The sequence below is a fragment of the Carcharhinus amblyrhynchos genome, chromosome 2 (assembly GCF_965287045.1).
Source record: "Carcharhinus amblyrhynchos chromosome 2, sCarAmb.v2.hapA, whole genome shotgun sequence".
NCBI lineage: Eukaryota > Metazoa > Chordata > Chondrichthyes > Carcharhiniformes > Carcharhinidae > Carcharhinus > Carcharhinus amblyrhynchos.
In genome coordinates, this window is record NC_137325.1 from 103,655,122 (window position 1) to 103,678,411 (window position 23,290).

Here is a 23,290-nt window from a genome sequence, read left to right on the forward strand (position 1 = left end):
TCTGACTGACAACTGCAACCTTTTTTCCATACTTAATGAGCAGGATTTAAATAAAACATCAGATCATGATATTAACAGACCTTGTCTGCCATTCAAGAGCATTTAGGCTGATGGCATAAATCTGAGACTCCCACACTGAAGGTACTGTACAATGATCTCAGTGCATATTATTTTTGAACACTTGGCCACCAATGAGAAATTTGTTTATATTTGCATACATCTCTGGCTGCAAAATATGGGATTTGACAATCATAAATGAAAGATCCCATTAAAAAATAAAGCTGTTTAACTCCCTAGCAATTTAGTGCAGAAACAGTAAGAGAGTTCCATTATTTCAGTCACATAATCTCACTACAGATCATCAATTTATTCCTGGCATGTCAATGTTCAACAGTGAACAACGTAGTCACGATTGCCAGGCTTATCGCAGTTGCTCTCAAATAATAAGAGGTCAGATACTGCAGCTGAATTTCAGGCAAGAGCTCAATAGTAGCCAGTTTGCCACTTATGGACTAGTATTAATTACTTCCTTTGAAATTCTGACACAATGGAGCACTAATGCAGTCCTTTTGAAATGTGTAATTTTTTTTTGTCAAAAGCTTTGTTCCAACAAAAGAATGTTCCAGACATGAGCTAAAGTTATACTTAATTTATCTTTATCTTTTAAACACATTTTCAAACAGAGCTATGCGATTGTTGCATACAAAACACAATGGTTACATACAAAACTTAAATTCAATATAGAACTATTTTAATTGTACGTAGCATAAAATTACCGGAGAGATAAGTTGCCCACCATCTTCCCGAAGGAAAAATAAATTGAAAATAAGCTGAAAAAAGGAATACCAAAAAAAAGAATCACCTTGCAATCTGTTGGGTTTTTCAGTATGGTTATACAGGGAGCATTATATTCTTCTGCATGTGGTGTCATGCTATTGAAAGTTAAGGTACTTTTCAAGCCTTCAAGGGATGGTGGTAGCTGAAAGGAACCATAACTTGATGCTTGGATATAACTTTTCCTGTGGCTACATTGACTGTAGTCTTCTCAATCTTTGGTCTGTACCCTAGTGGCTTTGGATAACTTCTTGCCTGTGTTCTGGTTGCATCAGTCAAACATATTATTATGTTTTGCTCTGGTGCTGTTAGCAGAGGGCTCAGTATAACTAGGAGCATAGATTTAAAATAACTGGTAGAAGGGCGAGAAGGACGTTTAAATTCTTTCTTTACTCTGGTTCTGCCCCACTTGCCAAAATTGATCTTTTCTCAAGTGAACAGCCATCCAGTTTTGCCATGATTGTCTCAGATTTTCATTAGAGCAGAAATCCTTTAAATTATGCCAAGAAGGACAGGGCAGCAGCAAAATACTACTGCAGCCAGAACATAAACCAAGATGATACACAGGCTCACCTTCCAGAGATCTTGCGAGATCTATCCGGGCCACTCTCCCAGATGCGGTATTGATATTGTATCTCAGCAACCATGACCTTACTAACCATGGGTGGTGCAGTTTCAGCATTCAATTTGGGGTAGGTGGTAGGGAGAAACAACTCAATATTACACCAGACAGGAAACAATCTCTCAGAATCTAATATTACGAGAGCTGGTCAATGTGGTCTGGCTTTAATTCTTGAAATTTTGGTCACCCTACCGTTGAGGAAGCCAGTTTTGTCCGACAGCATTCCAGGAAGAACCAGAGTTGAACACTCATTGCTCACTCAGGCATTGAGCCTATTATGCTGTTTGCTGATTTATTTCAATAAGACACTAAATCCTCAAGTTTAACCTAGGCACAGAAATTTCCCTCCACACTACCACTGCATTGGTCCACCTGTATGTCCCACCCTTCATCCTCCCTCCTGCGTCTCCTGCTCTTCCCTCTCCCTTCTGCCTTTCCTAAAAATTCATAACACCTGGGGGAGCGTGCCTTTGTTAACTGGCTCCTCCCTCTTATTCAAAAACACTATCAAAGAAACACAGAACTTATACTCACAGAGGAGGCCATTCAGCCCAGCTGGCCAGCCCATAAAGTTATCCAGCTTAATTCCACCTTCCAACTCTTAGCCAGTAACACTAAGATCGAGCATTTCAATGTACTTTCAAAGAACTATGGGAAAATGCATGGCATAGAAGGGAACCAATTGGCCCATATCGGTGTCCGTAAATATCAGCTACAAATAAGAGCCTAAACCCACCTTCCACCTCTTGGTCCATTGCCCTGCAACTACATTTTCATGTTTTTTTTTAATAAATTATGGTGAGTGTTTCTGTGTCTTTCAGGTACTGAGCTCCAGACCTCGAGCACCCTCTGACTGGAAACAAATTTCAACTCCCTTCCAGTCATAGCACCAACTGCTTTAAACTTCTTCTCCCCGTAATATTGATGCCTTTGCTATTGGATATTTGCATTCACTAGCCCCCCATTATTTTATCTAATATACAAAGAGGAGTTATGACGCAGAGTCCCTGCCTCTGAACTAAAAGCTCCAGGTCTGAGTCACACCCCAGGACTTGACAGCTGAGGAAGGTCTGTGCATAACGCATCAAACAGGTTAAGTGTCAGCCTACAGATTCTTCCAAGTACTCCAGCAGCTGGTGCTAAGAGAAGGAGACTCTCCTGGACAGCCATGCTTGATGTGAATCATAGAATCCCTACAGTGTAGAAGGAGGATATTTGGCCCATCGAGTCTGCGCCAACTCACCAACAGACCTTGTCACTCAGGCCCCACACCCCACCCTATCCCCATAACTCCACCATTTGCCCTAACCTACAAAACTTTGGACACCAAGGGACAATTTAGCATGGCCAATCCACCTCACCTGCATATCTTTGGACTGCCACTTTGAGATAGCACCCTCCAGTTACAAGCCCCTAGCAAAAGACCTGTTCCAGGAACTACTAGCTATGGAAACAGACAGCCTTAGTGTGCCATTAGGTGTGGGAAGAGAATTGGAGTATATATATCCTACAAGCTTTTCGGACCCTCAATTAAGTCTTCTTCAAACTTTTCTGTTCCAAATCTCACCTATTCAGTCTTCCCACTTAACTAAAATTCTTCATTTCTTGCAATATAACCATAAATTTCCATTGTATCCTCTGTAGTGACTATGAGCATTTCCTTGCTGTAGACAATATTCCAGATGCTGTCCAATTTATGTTTTCCACATTTCAATTAATACTACCTGCTCTTATATTCTATCCTTTGGTCAATAAAGCAGAGTATGATTTATGATTTTTTAACCACTTTACCTGCTTTCTTCATGGATCTGTGAGCATCCATTCCAAGGCTACTCGATTCTACACCTCTCAGAATCCTATCATTTCTCGGGTAAACCCTTGTTTTGTTCGTCCTCCCCACATGAAATTATCTCACTTATCAAAACTGAACTCATTGGGCCACTTACCTGCCTACCTGACTAGTCCATTGATACCTCATGATCTGCAGCTACATCTTCACCATCAATCAGACAGCAATTTTCTTAATCATGGGCCCACATTTAAATCTAAAACATTGGTATATACCATATACTAAGGCCCAGATATCTTCTGAAACCCCTCTGGAAACAGTCTTTCCAGTCTCAAAAACAGCCAGTGACCATTAGAACCATAGAAAATTACAGCTCAGAAATAGGCCTTTTAGCCCTTCTTGTCTGTGCCAAACCATTTTTTGCCTAGTCCCACTGACCTACACTTGGACCATATCCCTCCACACCCCTCTCATCCATGAACCCATCCAAGTTTTTCTTAAATGTAAAAAGTGACCGCACATTTACCACTATATCCAGCAGTTCATTCCACACTCCCACCGCTCTCTGCGTGAAGAAGCCCCCCTAATATTTCCTTTAAACTTTTCTCCTTTCACTCTTAACCCATGCCCTCTGGTTTTTTTCTCCACTAGCCTCAGTAGAAAAAGCCTGCTTGCATTCAGTCTATCAATACCCATCAAAATCTTATACACCTCTATCAAATCTCCCCTCATTCTTCTTCACTCCAGGGAATAAAGTCCTAACCTATTCAATCTCTCTCTGTAACTCAGCTTCTCAAGTTCCGGCAACATCCTCGTGAACCTTCTTCGCACTCTTTCAATCTTATTTACATCCTTCCTGTAACTAGGTGACCAAAACTGTACACAATACGCTAAATCTGGCCTCACCCGTGCCTTTTATAACCTTACCATAACACTCCAACTTTTATACTCGATACTCCGATTTATAAAGGCTCTTCTCTTCATATCGTTCAGTAACTGGTGACCATTATCCTTCACTTAATATCACTGAGCCAATTTTGGATTCAACGTGCTACCTTGCTAAATTTGATGTGGGTTACGTTAAAAAAAATTCTGCCCTCATTGACCTTCCTTGTTATCTCTTCAAAAGAAATCCAATCAAGTTAGGCAGACACAATCTTAAATCCATGCAGACTGCCCTCAGGCAGGAACTAAATTTGAGGACATTGAATGAAAACAAATTACTGCAGATGCTGGAATCTGAAAGCAAAAGAGAAAATGTTGGAAAATCTCAGCCAGTCTGTAAGGAGAGAACAGAGCTGACGTTGAGTCCAGATGACCTTTTGTCAAAGCCCTGACAAAGCTGTCAGACCTGCTGAGAATTTCCAGCATTTTCTCTTTTGGAGAACATTGAATAGTTTACATGGTACTGAATGAGTCAAGGATTTTTTTTTCCATTTACTTACATTGTTAAAATCCATCAACTGCTTTCAGATAAATTCAGATGCACATACAAAATGGAAAGAAATGAGAAAGACTAAAATATTGCAATGCCCAAAGCTCAATTTTTAGATCCTGTTACTTCAGAAATCAACACCCTTCAGTCTCCTTTTCTAACAACAGAAATGGGCTGTCACAGTACAGTACTAAAGCTTAATTGAAGTAGACAGGTGTAGCAACTGAGGTGTGTATGACTGGTCTTCATCAAACACATGGATGGTTCATAATGGATAGAGCTTTGAAATCTTAAGAGACTTTGAACAGTCAGAATCTCAAATCTCATTTCAAGAAAATAGAAAGGAAGAAACTCTACTAAATTATCAGAAAAATCCAGTAATTGAAAATATTGACTTTTTGTTGCTCATAATAAAAAAAAAATCAATGGATTGTTGCACTACTCTCCAAAACCAGCCTCTTCATGAAGCACAGAAGATACTTTTGACAAGGCTTCCTTCTGGAATCTCAAATCTTGATAGATTTCTCAGGCTTATTTTATTGCTAGCCACAGACTTAATCCTGTAAACATCAGCATTAAGTACTGGAAAAACTCAGCAGGTCTGGCAGCATTTGTGGAACCGAAGAAAAGTCATACAACTCGAAATGTTAAGTCTTGCTCCACAGAACCTGCCAGGTCTGATTAGTTTTTTCCTCAAGTATTTTCTGCTTTTATTGCACATTTCCAGTATCCGCAGAATTTCGCTTTTATTCTGCATTTCTGAAGTTATCCAACAGACATTCAGTACAAAAGTTCTGCAAAAGCTTTTGTTTTAAATTCAGTTGAAGAATGTGGACATCATTGGTTCGGCTAGAATTCACTGCCACAGAGAAAGTGGTGGCGAGCAGTCTTCTTGAACCACTGCAGTCCATGTGATGTAGGCACATCCACAGTGCTACGAGAGAGTTCCAGGATTTTGACGCAAGGAACAGCGCTGTATTTTCAAGTCAGGTCAGTGAGTGAGTTAGAAGGGAATTTTTTGGTGGTGGCATTCCTATGTTCTGCTGCCATTGTCCTTCTAGATTGGAAGGTGTCGTCTAAGGAGTCTTGATGAGTTTCTACAATGCATTTTGTAGATGGTAACACAGCTGCCACAGTGTGTTGGTGATAGAGGGAATGAATGTATGTAAAAGGAAGGGGTGCCAGTCAAACAGATAGTTTTGGCCTAGTCAAGCTTCTTAAGGCTGCACTAATCCAGTCATGTAGAGCATATTCCATCACCCATCTGACTTGTGAGTAGGAGATGGTGAACAGGCTTTGGGGAGTTAGGGTGCAAGTTATTTGCTGCAGGATTCCTAACTGTCAGCCTGCTCTTGTTGCCTAAGCATTTATATAGCTAGTCCAGTTCCACTTCTGGTCAATGATAACCCCCAAGATGTTGATAGTGGGGAAAATAGCAATGGTTAGATTCTCTCCTGTTGGATTGTCTGACGTGTAGCACAGATGTTACTTGACAGCTGAAGCCTCGATATGTAGGTCTTGCTACATTTGCACAGGGACTGTTTTTGCGAGGCTTCCTTGACACCACATTCGGTTAAATACGGCCTTGATGTCCTGGGCAGTTATTTTCATCTCACCTCTGAAGTTCAATTCTTTCATCCATGTTTGAAGCAAGGTTGTAATCAGGTCAGAAGCTGAGTGACACTTGTAGAGCCCAAACTGAGCATGAGGGGCAGGATATTATTCAAGCAAGTGCCACGTGGTAACACTGTTGATGATCCCTTCCATCACTTTACTGATGATCAGGAGTATACTGATAGGGTGGTAATTGACCAGGTCGGATTTATCTTGCTTTTTGTGTGCAGCACATGCATTGAAAATGTTTCACATTGCCAGACAAATGCCACTGTTGTAACTGTACAGGAACAGCTTAGCTAGGGTTGCGACAATTTCTGGACCACAAGTCTTTAGTACTATTGCCGGAGTATTGTCAGGACCCAGGGCATAGTTTCCAGTGACTTCAGTCATTTCTTGATATCACGGGATGACTTGAATGAAGCAAGTTGCCAGCTATATAACCACTAATGAATTTCTCTCATGTTTTTGTGGAAACTTATGGTTAGTGAAGCAAAATTCAACCATGAACCTTTCTGCAATTTATTTCTTTAATCAAAATGGAAAAGATAGGTAAATGAGCACTGTACTCTAGTTTCACTGTTACACCTCTCCCTAAATTAAGAACGTAAGAACATAAGAAATAGGAGCAGGAGTAGGCCATCTAGCCCTTCGAGCCTGCCCCGCCATTCAATAAGATCATGGCTGATCTGTTGTGGCTCAGTTCCACTTTCCCGCCCTCTCCCCATAACCCTTAATCCCCTCTCTTATCAAAAACCCATCAACCCGCTTCTTAAAAATATTTAGCGAGGCAGCCTCCACCACTACAACGGGCAGAGAATTCCAGAGATTCACCACCCTTTGAGTGAAGAAGTTCCTCCTCAACTCCGTTCTAAACCGCCTCCCCTTTATCTTGATGCTGTGCCCCCTAGTCCTACTGTCTTTTTTGAGCGGGAAGAGTCTCTCCACCTCTATCCTATCCATCCCATTCATCATCTTATACGTCTCAATGAGATCTCCCCTCATTCTTCTAAACTCTAACGAGTACAAGCCTAGTTTATTCAGCCTCTCCTCATAGCTCAATCCCCTCAACTCCGGTATCAGCCTAGTAAACCTCCTCTGCACTCCCTCCAGGGCCAAAATATCCTTGCGCAGGTGCGGCGCCCAAAACTGCACACAGTACTCCAGCTGCAGCCTCACCAATGCCCTATACAGCTGCAGCAAGACCTCCCTACTTTACTTTAAATTATTTACTTTAAATTATTCACTTTAGTGAAAACGTTTCTGTATTCTTGACCATGTACTAAAGTTACAGTGGAAATGGAAAACTCCAAAGTGAAAGCCACACCATTATAAGTATATCTAAAGTTTCACACAGCAGCAGATGCTATATTGAAGGCTTGTATTGTTAACTATGAATATTAAAGCTGTTCTCTTCAAATTTGAAGTCATTAACTGTTCAACTAAGGAAATTGGCCTCAGGTAAGCTAAAGTCACCATAGTCCCAGATGACCGTAGGCTGACCGGAGGGAGCTGACTATGGTGATTTTCATGGAATCCTACAGTGCAGTAGGAGGCCATTTGGCCCATTGAGTCTGCACTGACCACAATCCCACTCAGGCCCTATCCCCATGACCCCATGTATTTACCCTAGCTAATCCCCCTGACACTAAGGGACAATTTGGCATGGCTAATCCACCTAACCCACACATCTTTTGGACTATGGGAGGAAACTGGAGCACCCAGAGGAAACCCACGCAGACACAGTGAGAAGGTGCAAACTCCACACAGAGTGACGCAAGCTGGTAATCGAACCAGGGCCCCTGGTGCTGTGAGACAGCAGTACTAACCATTGTGCCACACCTAACCTGAAAATCACCATATCTCAGGCAAGGAGAAAGGTTGAGAAGGCAGGGCCTTAATGAATAACCTCAGTAGGGACAGGAATTGAACTTGCCTGGAATGCAGTAGCAGTGGAGGTGATGGAAGCTGACATGTTTTGCAACTTTCAACGTGCATCTTAATAGACACATGAATGGGAGGCGAAGGGAGAGATAGAAACCACGTGTTGGCACAGGCTTGGTGGGCCAAAGGGTCTTTTCCTGTGCTGTGTTGTTATTTGCTAACATCACTGCGCATCACAAACCAGCAATCCAGTCCACTAACCTAATCAATAAAGATACATTCAACATTCATCTCACCATTGTGTCTATAAAAACAAATGTAAAAAAGCAAATAAATGTGCTATGAGATGAACTAATTGACAGATATAATCATATTATCCATTTTCCAAAGAAAAACAGCAACATAAATGCACATGAATGATGAAACCTGATGACTATGGGCTGTAAAGAATCAATCTATAAAAGACTTACCTATTCCATGCGTGTCTAAGTTTTTTTGAACTGTACTGTGGAAAACGATCTGGAAGGAAAAGAGATAGATTAAGTGGTTTTCCACAACAGATTATGTAACTTAATCACTGCAGCACAGTCTTGAAAAATTAATGCAGAATTTAGGATTAGATCAGAAAATATACCTGTGAAGCTCATATCAGCAGTGCTGTTCATTTGCAAAAATATTTAAAAGCTATATAATTAAAGCATTCATACAAACAACCACCATACAGGATGAGAGGACACTGGACATGAAACATCAGATCCTCTGCATCTGCTTCATTCAGCACTTTTAATTATGTGAGGTACTTACCATCATCTCTCATTTCTATGTAAATCTGATTAATTTATCCTGCAGAATTTGCCTGAACAGATGTAGTAGGATCATTAAGTCAGGCTGTGCATTAATGTTCCCACAACTTTTGCATTTGTTTATTTTTCTCTCAACTTGTACAGACCAAAATCTGGCATTTTACAGAATGTAACTTGTATTCACTGTAAAATTGGTTGATGGCTAATTATGCTCATGATCTTGTAAAGGCTCTACTGGATGAAGACAACCCAAGCCTCTGGCATTACTCAGTTCTAATCTGCAGTGTACTTAAAATAGAAAAAAAACACTGAATTGCATTAGTGGAGGGCTAAAGTATGAATTGCAAGGAGTTTTAATTTTTTTTTCTAGGCTTTGGCCAGATCCCAATTGGACTAATGAGTCACCCAATCATGAAAAGGCAAGGCTAAGTTTGACAAAGACCATTCCAATGTTAGATTGATAACTTTGGAAAAGTGATAGCATTTGAAATTTTGAAAAATACAAATGACAGTGTGCAAAAGATTTGATGAAAATAAATTTTTACCCTTCAATGCAACTAATCAACAGAGAACATCACTGAAATCAAATATACATCGATTCAAATATACAACTAGGCAGTGTCTGGACAGTACAGATACTGAGGGGTAAAATGAGATAGTACGTACTTCAGGCTAAATCAACGGGAAGTTACTTTTTAGACCATTATTTGAATTCTACTCAGGGTATTAGAATTGGCCAGGCCTTATCCATTGTTGCCCTCAGATGCTGTTGCTGGGCTTTTTCCTGTACATGCCGCCATCCTTGTGGTGATGGAGGTCTCTTGATTGGTTAAGTCTGGAGTTCCAGGATATTGAGCAGCCATGATAAAGGCACAGCGATAAATCTCCAATTAGGGTGGTGGGTAAAGTAGAAACTGCTGGGGCTCTAACAGAAACTAGGTGCGGGAGTCGGTCATTCGGCCTTTCAAGCCTGCTCTGCCATTCATTTTGATCATGGCTGGTCATCAAATTCAATATCCTGATCTCCCCTTCCTCCTTATATCCCTCAACTCCTTTAGCCTCAAAGGCTATATCTAATTTCATCTTGAAATCAGACATTTTGGCCTCAACTACTTTGTGGTAGTGAAAGTGTTAAATTAAAAGCGGAGGAATTTAGAGTAGCTAAGAGCAGTGGGCGAGAAGAGGATTGGGAAAGGTTTAAATGTCAACAAAGATTGACAAAAAAGTTGATAAAGGAGGGTAGAAGAAGCTATGAAGCTGGGCTAGCACTTAATATAAAAAAGGATAGCAAGAGTTTTTATAAATATATAAAAAGGAAGAGGCTGGCTAGGGTGAATGTTGGTCCTTTAGAGGATGAGAAAGGGGACCTAGTGGTAGGGGATGGGGATATGGCTAAGGTCTTAAATAACTTTTTTGTTTCTGTCTTCACGGAGGAGGACGTGAATAATTTGCCGGGTGTTAGCGATGGAAAGGTGGTAGGACTGGAGGGTCTTAATGACATTACTGTTACTAGAGAGGTGGTGCGCGACAGACTGGAGGGGCTGATTGTGGACAAGTCCCCAGGACCGGATGGAATGCATCCGAGGGTTCTGAAAGAAATGGCGGAGGTGATAGTGGATGCCTTGGTGGTTATTTTCCAGACGTCGCTGGATTCCGGGGAAGTGCCGGAGGATTGGAAAACGGCTAATGTTACGCCGTTGTTTAAGAAGGGTGCCAGGCAAAAGGCGGGGAATTACAGGCCGGTTAGTTTAACGTCTGTGGTAGGTAAAATGTTAGAATCCGTCATTAAGGAGGAAATTGCGAGGCATCTTGAAGGGAATTGCTTGATAGGGCAGACGCAACACGGTTTCATTAAAGGGAAGTCGTGTCTGACCAATTTACTGGAGTTCTATGAGGATGTGTCTAGGGCGGTGGATAGAGGAGAGCCGGTGGATGTGGTCTTTCTGGATTTTCAGAAGGCGTTTGATAAGGTACCTCACAAGAGGTTACTGCAGAAGGTCAGAGGACATGGAGTTGGGGGTAGGGTGTTAGCGTGGATAGAGGATTGGTTGTCAAATAGGAGGCAGAGAGTGGGGGTCAATGGGTGCTATTCGGATTGGCGGTTGGTGACTAGTGGGGTGCCCCAGGGGTCGGTGCTGGGGCCTCAGCTATTTACCATTTATATAGATGATCTGGAGGAGGGAACCGAGTGTAGGGTGTCGAAATTTGCTGATGACACCAAGATTGGGGGAAAGGCAAATTGTGCGGAGGGTGTGGAGAGTCTGCAGAAGGATCTAGATAGGCTGGGCGAATGGGCCAGGAAATGGCAAATGGAATTTAATGTTGGCAAGTGTGAGGTGGTCCACTTTGGTAGGAAGAATGGTAGGAAGGACTATTACTTACGTGGCGAAAAACTGCAGCAGGCGACGGTGCAGAGGGACCTCGGGGTCCTTGTGCATGAGTCGCAAAAACCCAGCCTGCAGGTGCAGCAGGTGGTCAGGAAGGCGAATGGGATGCTGGCCTTCATAGCGAGGGGGATTGAATATAAAAGTAGGGAGGTCTTGCTGCAGCTGTATAGGGCATTGGTGAGGCCGCAGCTGGAGTACTGTGTGCAGTTTTGGGCGCCGCACCTGCGCAAGGATATTTTGGCCTTGGAGGGAGTGCAGAGGAGGTTTACTAGGCTGATACCGGAGTTGAGGGGGTTGAGCTATGAGGAGAGGCTGAATAAACTAGGCTTGTACTCGTTAGAGTTTAGAAGAATGAGGGGAGATCTCATTGAGACGTATAAGATGATGAATGGGATGGATAGGATAGAGGTGGAAAGACTCTTCCCGCTCAAAAAAGACAGTAGGACTAGGGGGCACAGCCTCAAGATAAAGGGGGGGCAGTTCAGAACGGAGTTGAGGAGGAACTTCTTCACTCAAAGGGTGGTGAATCTCTGGAATTCTCTGCCCGTTGAAGTGGTGGAGGCTGCCTCGCTAAATATTTTTAAGAAGCGGGTTGATGGGTTTTTGATAAGAGAGGGGATTAAGGGTTATGGGGAGAGGGCGGGAAAGTGGAACTGAGCCACGACAGATCAGCCATGATCTTATTGAATGGCGGGGCAGGCTCGAAGGGCCAGATGGCCTACTCCTGCTCCTATTTCTTATGTTCTTATGTTCTTATGAATTCACCACCCTCTGGGTGAAGAAATTTCTCCTTACCTCAATTCTAAAACATTCACTCTTTATCCTCAAACTTTGACCCCTAGTTCTAGATTCCCCCCCCATTGGGAATATTATGAATCTGCCCTGTCTTACCTTGTTAGAATTTTATAAATTTCTATGAGATCTCCACTCACTCTTCCAAACTCCAGTGAATAAAATCCTAACTAATTTAGTCTCCCCTCAAATGACAGACCTACCATCCCAGGAAGAGGCCTGATAAACTTTCACTCCACTCCCTCTATAGCAAGGGCATCCTCCCTCAGATAAGAACACCAAAACTACACACAATACTCCAGGTGTGGTCTCACCTACACCATATATAATTGCAGCAAAACATCCCTATCCCTATACTCAAATCCTCTTGCTATGAAGGCCAACATACCATTTGCCTCCGTTACTGCTTGCTGTACTTGCATGCTTACATTCGGCAACTGATGCACGAGGACTCAAAGATCTCGTTGAGTATCTACCTCTCAATTTACACCCATTCAAGTAATAACCTTCACCTACTATTACTACCAAAGTGGATAATCTCACACTTATCCACATTATACTGCATCTTCCATGCATATGCCCACACACTCAGCCTGTCCAAATTATGCTGAAGCATCTCTGCATCCTGCTCACAGCTTACTCTCCACTCAACTTTGTATCATCGGAAAATTTGGAACTAATACATTCAGTACCCTCTTCAAAATCATTAACATATGCTATGAATAGTTGAGTTCCTAGAACTGGGGAACCCCACTGGTTACTGATTACCAATCAGAAAAAGACCCATTTATGCCAACGCTTTGCTTCCTATCTGCTAACCAGCTTTCTATCCATCTCAAGACATTATCTGCAATCCCATGTGCTTTGACTTTACATATGGTTAAGTGAGACCTTGTTGAAAGCCTTCTGAAAGTCTAAATAATCCATATCCACTGGTTCTCCTCAGTCAATTCTACTAGTTACATCCACAAAAAATTCTAGTAGATTCATCAAGCATGATTTCCTTTTTGTAAGTCCATGCTGGCTTTGTCCAATTATGCCACTGCCTTCCAAATGCCAAGTTCATTAATGTTATTCTTGTTCTTCAGAGTAACAGACATCATAGAGCTGGAAGATGCTGTCAAAAGCAACTTTGGCAAATTGCTGCAGTGCATCTAGTAACGTATTCTTCAGCTACTGTGCCATCTTGCCATTAGGCCAGAAGGCCATTATGAAACTCCACAACAGACACCATTCACAGGAGGTGACTCCGCTGCACAACATGACCACAACTGCATCATTGTGTATATGCATATGGTTGGGGGTGGGCTACCTTTCCTACCTGACAACCTTAATCCTTTTAGTGCTCATCTTCCCTGGTTTCAGGCCAGTAACTGAGAATTGAGGCCTCCTCATGTTACCTCATATAGTTCAGCAGTGCCCATCTCAGGGAGCGGGCCCGTTGATATTTCATTGCCTAGAGGTCTCCTGATGGCTCTCCACACTCAGGAGCAGGTCCATCATTCCTGATTGTACACTTATTTGGCCAACTCCTCCAAAATCTCCCTCAAGGTCCCTCTGCCGAGCTTTCTGCTTTCATCACTTAACCAATTCACAAAAATTCTGCCTGCTGTCTGCTTATCTCTGCACAAATGCTAGCTGAGATGCAGAGTATATACAGTATTTTGTGCTTTTATTTCAAGTTTCCAGTATTCTGGTTTTGCATTAATACAGCCAAACATCTACTTAGCATGGTGGCTCCAACTGCCCTGGATTATTTCCTCAAGCGATGCTACTGGTACAAAGTACATCACTAATAAATGTTTTACAAATTAAAACTTACTTGCTTATGCATATTTTAGATTAGCTATTAATAATTTAGGAAATATTTGATGTTTGTGGGAGGAATTTGTCTCTATTTAAAATAGATTTACGCCACAGATCATAACGTTACACCACAGAAACTGGACATTCAGTTCAATCCATTAACTGTAAGCTGATATTTCACTCCATCCTATTCAATTCCACTGACTAGTTGGCTCCCCAAACTCTTTAATATACAAACAATTCAATTTTCTTTTAAAAGTTTTCATGGACTCTGCTTGAACAAGTTCATGGCAAAGAATTTCACACACTGACCACCCGGTGTAAAGAATGTTTTTCTAAGTTCTGCTTTAATTCCTTTATTGATTAACTTACATTTGTGTCTCATTATTGTCTTGCCAACAAGTGAAAACAAGCTAGCGTTCTTACTCATCTTAACTCTCTTCGTACCCTTGCTGGTCTTAACAAGTTTATCTTTTAATTCTTCATACAACTTCTCTTTTCATTACGATAACATAAGAACATAAGAACTAGGAGCAGGAGTAGGCCAACTAGCCCTTCGAGCCTGCCCCGCCATTCAATAAGATCATGGCTGATCTGTCGCTGCTCAGTTCCACTTTCCCGCCCTCTCCCCATAACCCTTAATCCCCTCTCTCATCAAAAACCCATCAACCCGCGTCTTAAAAATATTTAGCGAGGCAGCCTCCACCGCTTCAATGGGCAGAGAATTCCAGAGATTCACCACCCTTTGAGTGAAGAAGTTCCTCCTCAACTCCGTTCTAAACCACCCCCCCTTTACCTTGAGGCTGTGCCCCCTAGTCCTACTATCCTTTCTGAGCGGGAAGAGTCTCTCCACCTCTATCCTATCCATCCCATTCATCATCTTATACGTCTCAATGAGATCTCCCCTCATTCTTCTAAACTCTAACGAGTACAAGCCTAATCTATTCAGCCTCTCCTCATAGCTCAACCCCCTCAACTCTGGCATCAGCCTAGTAAACCTCCTCTGCACTCCCTCCAAGGCTAAAATATCCTTGCGTAAGTACGGCGCCCAAAACTGCACACAGTACTCCAGCTGCGGCCTCACCAATGCCCTATACAGCCGCAGCAAGACCTCCCTACTTTTATATTCAATCCCCCTCGCGATGAAGGCCAGCATCCCATTCGCCTTCCTGATCACCTGCTGCACCTGCAAGCTGGGTTTTTGCGACTCATGCACAAGGACCCCGAGGTCCCTCAGCACCGTCGCCTGCTGCAGTTTTTCTCCACGTAAGTAATAATCCTTCCTACCATTATTCAAACCACATAACCCTGCTAACACCCTTTGGAATCCATACATTGCTTTCTTTGCTTTTATTCCCATTGCAATAATGATTTGTCCATGACTCTCATAATAGTCCAAATATAACCTATGATCTTGTACATAGTCAATCCTAACATTATCGTGGGTGTGCCTATGTGACAAGGATTGCAGGTTCAAGAAGATAGCTCACCACCACCTTATAAAGTGTAATCAGGGATGGATAACAGTGATGCCCACTTCCTAGGAATGAATAAACATAATTATTTTGCTTTGCATTCAGTGCCTTTAGATGCAAGAACTAACCTTTTCATGGCTAAACTTATTTATGTCATCATGCGCAGGACTATTTACAGAAAATAAACGGCACAAAAACAGGCCATGTTTCTAAACAAGCCTTTCAAACTCAACCAACCCTTGCCACTCAAGTCTCCTCCCATGGTGCTACAACTTTTTATAACAAATTATTAAATAAATGTTGTAATATTTTTGCATTCTCTTTCCTTTATTGCTTTCAAACATGTCGATGGAATCCATTTGGACCAGGGGTTTTACTCTGAGTTTGATGATCTTTTTCAATGCATTACCTATTGTATTTAAATGCACTTTGCTCAATACTCATCTCTTTATTCAATGCCACACCTACCTGTTACGTCACCCTGGTAACCACTGAAACAAATTATTCATTTTTCTGCCACCACTCTGCACTTTTATTCTTCCTATCCCTTAATAGTCCTACATCCATCCAAGCTTTCCTTCATTTTGATATGCCTCCAAAATACTTTATGATTTTGATTCATGTTTCTTGAGAATTAAAGTGTGCCTTCCTTTTTTCTAAGCTTATCTCCTAATCTCTTTGTATTCTCTCTTACCATCTACTCTTCTACTGTCTATGTTTTTAAGGTGTGCATTTTCCTAACTCAATTATTCCCTTGTCTTCATTTCTTCACGTCTTATTGTTGCTTAGTTTGTTATTTCTTTTTTGTGGAACATACTTTTCTTCGCTCTGTGGAATATTTTAAATGCTTCCCATTGTTGTTCTACATTGTTGGTTCCATATTGTTGCCTATTTTGTTTTCCCAACTTTTATACTCAGCCACTCAAAATCAGCTTCCCCCAACCAGTTAACCTAGTTTTCATCATACTTAAGTCCTTCGCTTTATCATCTTAAAGGGCAATATATTACAGCCACGGTTGCCCAAACATTCCCCTACTTTTACTTCTCTTATCTGCTCTGATCCATTCCTCATTATTAGAGCCAATTGCAAATTAATGAATCTTTCTTTGTTGGGTTTTTACATACAGGAAGTCCCCAGGTCTATGACACAGTTGCTCATAGAACATAGAACATTACAGCGCAGAACAGGCCCTTCGGCCCACGATGTTGCGCCGACCAGCTTTTAAAAAAAAAAACACTAACCCACTAATCTAAACCAATCCCATTTCATCCATAAACCTATCCACAGATCTCTTAAACGCCCCCAAACTAGGCGCATTTACAACTGCAGCTGGCAGGGCATTCCAGTCCCTCACCACCCTCTGGGTAAAGAACCTACCCCTGACATCAGTCCTATAACTACCCCCCCTTAATTTAAAGTCGTGCCCCCTCGTGCTAGCTTTCTCCATCCTAGGAAAAAGGCTATCACTATCTACCCTGTCTAAACCTCTAATCATCTTATATGTTTCAATAAGGTCCCCTCTTAGCCGCCTTCTTTCCAGCGAAAACCACCCCAAATCTCTCAGTCTCTCCTCATAGGATCTCCCCACCATACCAGGCAACATCCTGGTAAACCTCCTCTGCACCCTCTCCAAAGCCTCTACATCCTTCCTGTAATGTGGGGACCAGAACTGCACACAATACTCCAAGTGCGGCCGCACCAGAGTTGTGTACAGTTGCATCATGACGCTGCGACTCCTAAATTCAATCCCCCTACCAATAAACGCCAAGACACCGTATGCCTTCTTAACAACCTTATCTACTTGATTCCCAACTTTCAGGGATCTATGTACACATACACCTAGATCCCTCTGCTCCTCCACACTATTCAAAGTCCTCCCGTTAGCCCTATACTCAACACATCTGTTATTCCTACTGAAATGAATTACCTCACACTTCTCCACATTAAACTCCATCCGCCACCTCGCGGCCCAGCTCTGCAACCTTTCTAAGTCACTCTGCAAACTATGACACCCTTCCTCACAATCTACCACACCTCCGACTTTGGTGTCATCAGCAAACTTACTAATCCACCCAACTATACCCTCATCCAGATCATTAATAAAAATTACAAACAGCAGTGGCCCCAAAACAGATCCCTGAGGCACACCACTCGTAACCGAACTCCATGACGAATATTTACCATCAACCACCACCCTCTGTCTCCTATCTGCTAGCCAATTCCTGATCCAATTACCTAGATCACCCCCAATCCCATACATCTGCATTTTCTGCAGAAGCCTACCATGGTGAACCTTATCAAACGCCTTACTAAAATCCATATACACCACGTCAACTGCCTTACCCCTATCCACCTCTTTGGTCACTTGCTCAAAGAACTCGATAAGGTTAGTAAGGCACGACCTACCCGCTACAAAACCATGCTGACTGTCTCTAATTAATTCATTACTCTCCAAATAACTATAAATCCTGTCTCTAATAATCCTTTCCAAAACCTTACCCACCACAGAAGTAAGACTCACCGGTCTATAATTCCCAGGGAAGTCTCTTCTCCCTTTCTTAAACAATGGGACAACATTTGCTGTCCTCCAATCTTCCGGTACTATACCAGAGACCAACGACGACCTGAAGATCAGAGCCAGAGGCTCCGCAATCACCTCTCTTGCCTCCCAGAGAATCCTAGGGTAAATCCCATCCGGACCAGGGGACTTATCTAATTTCAAACCCTCTAAAATATCCAGCACATCCCCCGTATCAACTGCAATACTATCTATTTTACACCCCTGCACCCCAGTGTCCTCCTCAGCTACATTCATGTCCCCTTGCGTGAACACCAAAGAGAAATATTGGTTCAACGCCTCTCCAATCTCCTCCGGTTCCACACACAACTTCCCTCTACTGTCTGTAACTGGCCCTAATCTTGCCCTAACCAACCTTCTGTTCTTGACATACCTGTAAAACGCCTTAGGGTTCTCCTTAATCCTATCAGCCAAAGTCATCTCATGTCCTCTTTTAGCCCTTCTTAACTCCCTCCTAGCCAATCTAAAACTTTCTAATGCACTACCTGAGCCCTCAAGCCTCATCCGAACATAAGCCTCCTTTTTCTTCCTAACCAACGAATCAACTTTTTTAGTGCACCATCAACTTTTTTAGTTCCCTGAAAACCATGTTGCAAGTCAAAATGTCACAAGTCGAATGGGTTTTTTTCATTAGAACAATTATATAAATGGGGGGAATCAGTTCCTGAACCCAAGTGTGATACCCTATTTCCATTGAATAGTGAAGAGCTTGAGAATTGTTCCAGTATAATTGCCTTACAGCCATGCATTTCTCATGATAATCTCAAAGTCACTTCTATACTGTACCAAAGAAACAATTTGCCCGAATTCCCGAAGGAACGTAACAGTTGGTAAAGACCAACTGTTTGCTCTGTTGGAGCTAAAAAGATATTCAGACACAGCGTTTACGAGCGATGGATCCTTTATTGCTTTCTTATTGATAAGGAGAGAATTGAAGAATTACTAAGGCTTCTTCAGCCTGCTCTGCCCAATTGTGTACAATCAGCTTTTTTTCAAAAAATGACATAACTTCAAATAAAGATAATTGTTTCTAGTCACGCACATCAGTAAGTTATTTACATATGATACAAAGAGGTAGGCCCGAGACAATAGCTGATTAATGGTAGATGTATGGAATATCTGTTCAATGGTCACTTAATCACATCTTGTATTACAGTTGTGGTGCTGTTAGCAAGGACATTCAGCTGTGTCCATTTGTTAGATATAGTGAAACATCCACTTTGTCTGTGCTGACTGTTTCATGTATAAGCAGAGACAGCCAGTTTAGGGTGAGGGTGCTGAGCTCAGGACTGCTTAGAACACCTAAAAGAAAATGGCAGGTCAGAAGGCTGGCTGTGATTAGAGTCAGAATAGAAGAAATTAAGCCACAATATAACACAAATAGTTTATTTAGCTGGAGACATAGGGCGGGATTTTATGGGCTCACTTGGATGAGACCAGAAATTCCCGCCTGAGGTCAATGGAAATTTCCGTTGTTGAACCCTCGCCCACGCTGATTCCGTGGCAGGTGAGGTGGTAGAGTTCCGGCCATGATGTCTACATTGCTTGTAAAGAAGTATGGTCTAGAAAGGTGCTTTTGTTTTGGAATAAGGGCTACATTAATTAAAAAGCATTCAGTGAACCCTGAAAGGTACTCTATCATGGGAATAAATGGAACTTAAAGAAGGTTCTCTGGCTTCAAGTTATCTGTGTGTTTGCTGGGAGAGTTGTGTTACAGTTTGGACCTCATGTAGCTAGCAGCACACAGAGAAGCACTGGGAGCTGGTAACAGGCTCCAAGTAGTTAGAGCTCAGAATTATTGGGGACCTGAGGTGGTGGTGGAAGGTCACTGATTCTGTGCCAGGCGGTTAGGGTTCAGGGGACCCTAGGAGCCATTTATAGCTCAAGCGCAGCTGAGAAACTCGAGTTAGGAGAAATCCGGGGTAGTGCCGGTTTAGTGAAGCTAATGGTCTGCAAAAGAGCTGGACATAAGCCCATAATTCAGAGGCAGAGCACAGCTTCAGGAAAGCAGAGGAATATGGTCAGAGGAGGAGGGAAGTCTGAGCCATTGGGAGGTGAACAGTCATTGAGGCAGTCTTAGGCACACCGACTCTTGAGGGAATTCAAATTAATATGCAATGTGGTCCAATCAACCATAGTTTGCATGTTAATTCATATTTATCTCATGTTAATTGTGAATGTTAGAATACAAGATAAATATTGCAGATTCTTTCATATTTCTAACTTTGTAGTGTTTAGCTTTTGTTCAAGACTGTATCCTCTCATTAGGCAATGGGGATTTTAAACTTTGGCCACTTTAAACAAAGATTACTGGGCCCTAACCAAATCATACATTTTAACTCATGATTGCCTTTCATTTTATGTTTAACCTTGGCTATAGAAGATGCTATCTATCCCCATAATTATAGAATCTCCTATTACTATCACATTTTTATTCTGCCCTTCCCTCCCCAAACAGCCTTCTAAGCCATCATGCCTTAGTCTGCATCATGGCCATTCTCCCTACAACGTCCTCACAGGTAGCAAGTTTACTCTGTCTGCAGGGCAGAACTAGCGTCTAAAGAGCATCAATCTCTGCTAGCCAGTTCCTCAAGAGTCACATTTTCCTTTCTCTCAGTCTATGTTTTCTTGGAGGCGTGACCGTATTAGAGATAAAACTGTCCAGAAAATCCTCGCCCTTCTTTTACAACCAGCTCTCTTCAAGTCACACTCCAGCTCGATAAGTCTGAGCCACAGAGATTCGAGACAGTGACCTCTCCCGTTGACTTGCTGGCTTGAGATAGCATAGCCACCCTCAAATATCCAGATTCTGCATTCCACGTGCACCTTCAATGATCTGCCAACCATTACACCAACTAAAATCTGATCAAATGTGTATGTTCTTTCCTCTGGTCTTTTTTCATGTCTTCCTAAGACAGTGGCACAGTGGTTAGCACTGCTACCTCACATCGCCAGGGATCCGTGTTCAATTCCCGGCTTGGGTCACTGTCTGTGCTGAGCCTGCACTGGTTTCCTCCCACAGTCTAAACGACATGCTGGTTAGGTGCATTGGCCGTGCTAAATTCTACCTCAGTGTATCCGAACAGGCACTGGAGTGTGGCGATGAGGGGATTTTCACAGTAACTTGATTGCAGTGTTAATGTAAGCCTACTTGTGATGCTAACAAATAAGTAATAGGCTGTAACAGGAAGGACACAAAGTATAACTTTAAAGCAAAGTTACCTGCAGCAAATGTACATCAACATTCAAAAGTCACATCAATTTGTCTGGTTTGCTTGGGTGCAAGTACATGAACTGAATGGAAGGGTTGAAACTTACACTTGTCAGGTTTGCCATGGTTCGTGTGTGCGCTGCTGAATGCACTAAACAGAGACAAGTTTGAGAGGAAAAGAAAGTCAAAATCAGAGGGCAAGCCAATTTGCTCCTCATAATACCGGTTACAAAGTATTAGCAAAGGCCTGTGAGCAGATCGTCTGCCAACCCTCTTGCTTAGAGATCCTCATTTGGAGGGAAGGATCGAGGCAGAAGGGGAAACAATCATTTTACTAGAGTCAAAGGAGAAGGAAACTGTGAAGTTGGACCATTCTGACGGTCCTATTAAGCAAAATGAAATACTGTGAAAATTATTATTGCAACCTCGGCAGCAGCTATGGTGCGCTTTACCCCGAGCTATTTGTCTGCCAATAGATTGCAGTGTAATGTGAAAGACTCTGTAGGGGTGTTGCACATGGTCATTGACTTTCAACTGGTGAAAAAGATCCCCAGAAACAAACCTGTTTTATTGATGTAAATATCCTTTGATGAAGTTCAGATTTTGCTATGTGCTGCTGTGTTAGGTTACCACAGTAAATAATCTCCAGGAACGTCAACGGGTTTCAAGCCACTAATCCTCAGATGAAAGCACTTCATTACTACAAATATGTGAGAGTGACCTTAATTTTTCCATAAGATTTTCATTGCTTTCAATTTAAGTTAATGAAATGTAACAAAATAGTACTTCTTAAAAAAAAACTTTGCAGTGACTGTGCAGTACTTGTTACTTGCACTAGTTAGCCAGCGGAGAGACATTCTGATGATTTTGGGGCTGAAATTCTTCCTGTTGATTATTCCAGCGAAAATGCCAGCACAAGTACAAAGCAGGACTTTCAATTTCATCCGAGATTCCAGTAAATAATCACAAACACTCAGACACTGTGCACACCGTGGACGGCATGGTGGCAGTTCGATTCCCGGGTTGGGTCACTGTCTGTGTGGAGTTTGCACATTCTCCCCCACATCTGCATGGGTTTCCACCGGGTGCTCCGGTTTCCTCCCATAGTCTGAAAGACATGCAAGTTAGGTTCTTTTAGCCGAACAGGCACCGTAGTGTGGCGACTAGGGGAATTTCACGGTAACTTCATTGCAGTATTAATGTAAGCCTTACTAGTGACTAATAAATAAGTTATACTATAATACAATTTGCTGGTTTCATTACTACATTAAAACCCTGCAGGAGTAAACTTCTGAAAGTTTTGAATTATTCTCCCATTTATAAATTTAAATTTAAAAAATTGCAGATATAATGATCTTTGCAAAGTATCAAAAAAATTAGCTTATACAGTTTATACACAGTCACATGAACAATCAAGTTACTAAATAACTTTGAGTATCTTTTAACTACATGCTCATTTACATCCCAGCCGCATGTTTTCTACCAGGAGGTGGCATGTTGTTTGCTAGTGGCAAGATTCCCTGGTCCCATCACCGTCAGTGGGAATTTCCAACGATGTCACCCCCTGCCAACACGAAATCTGCAGGTGGGAGTGCCCTGGTGGCATGACCGGAGAATCCCGCCGGCATATTCCAGCCCTCATGTTAGTTTGTGAATTAACGTCATACAATAACAAACTGTTTAACCTACTAGTCAATTAATAAATCTTTACCACAGTTGCCAACTAAATAAAATTAGACTCCATATTACTACGCTGAAAAATACAAGTCAAAGGATCTTGCTGTTGCTCAGTTTTTCCAAACCACCCTCATCTGCCTCCAACCTACCCATATTATATTATGCTTATGATGGCAATAATGTTGCCTCCCAAATACAATTCACTTTGTTAAACGTTATAAAGGATGGGATGAGTTGTGTGTATACAACAATTTTAATGGCTGTTGCTTTGGTTAGTTCTGCCAGTAGATCATATATCACAACTCACAAAAGGCCATCATTAAACCGCCATGCCATCTTAAAAATTGAATTAAGTGGCAATAACTCGCCATTTAAAAGTTTA

At 42.1% G+C, this 23,290-nt stretch overlaps 1 protein-coding gene across 5 annotated transcripts in view; it reads right to left on the reverse strand.

The window, feature by feature from the left end:
- Nucleotides 1–23,290, reverse strand: part of cdk14 (cyclin dependent kinase 14) — a 524,692-nt gene that overhangs the window by 164,937 nt on the left and 336,465 nt on the right. For all 5 annotated transcript variants that reach the window (XM_080210276.1, XM_080210285.1, XM_080210303.1 and 2 more), the window contains one exon: nucleotides 8,649–8,697. In XM_080210276.1, the coding sequence (XP_080066402.1) occupies nucleotides 8,649–8,697 (49 nt within the window). The remainder of the gene's footprint in view (nucleotides 1–8,648; nucleotides 8,698–23,290) is intronic.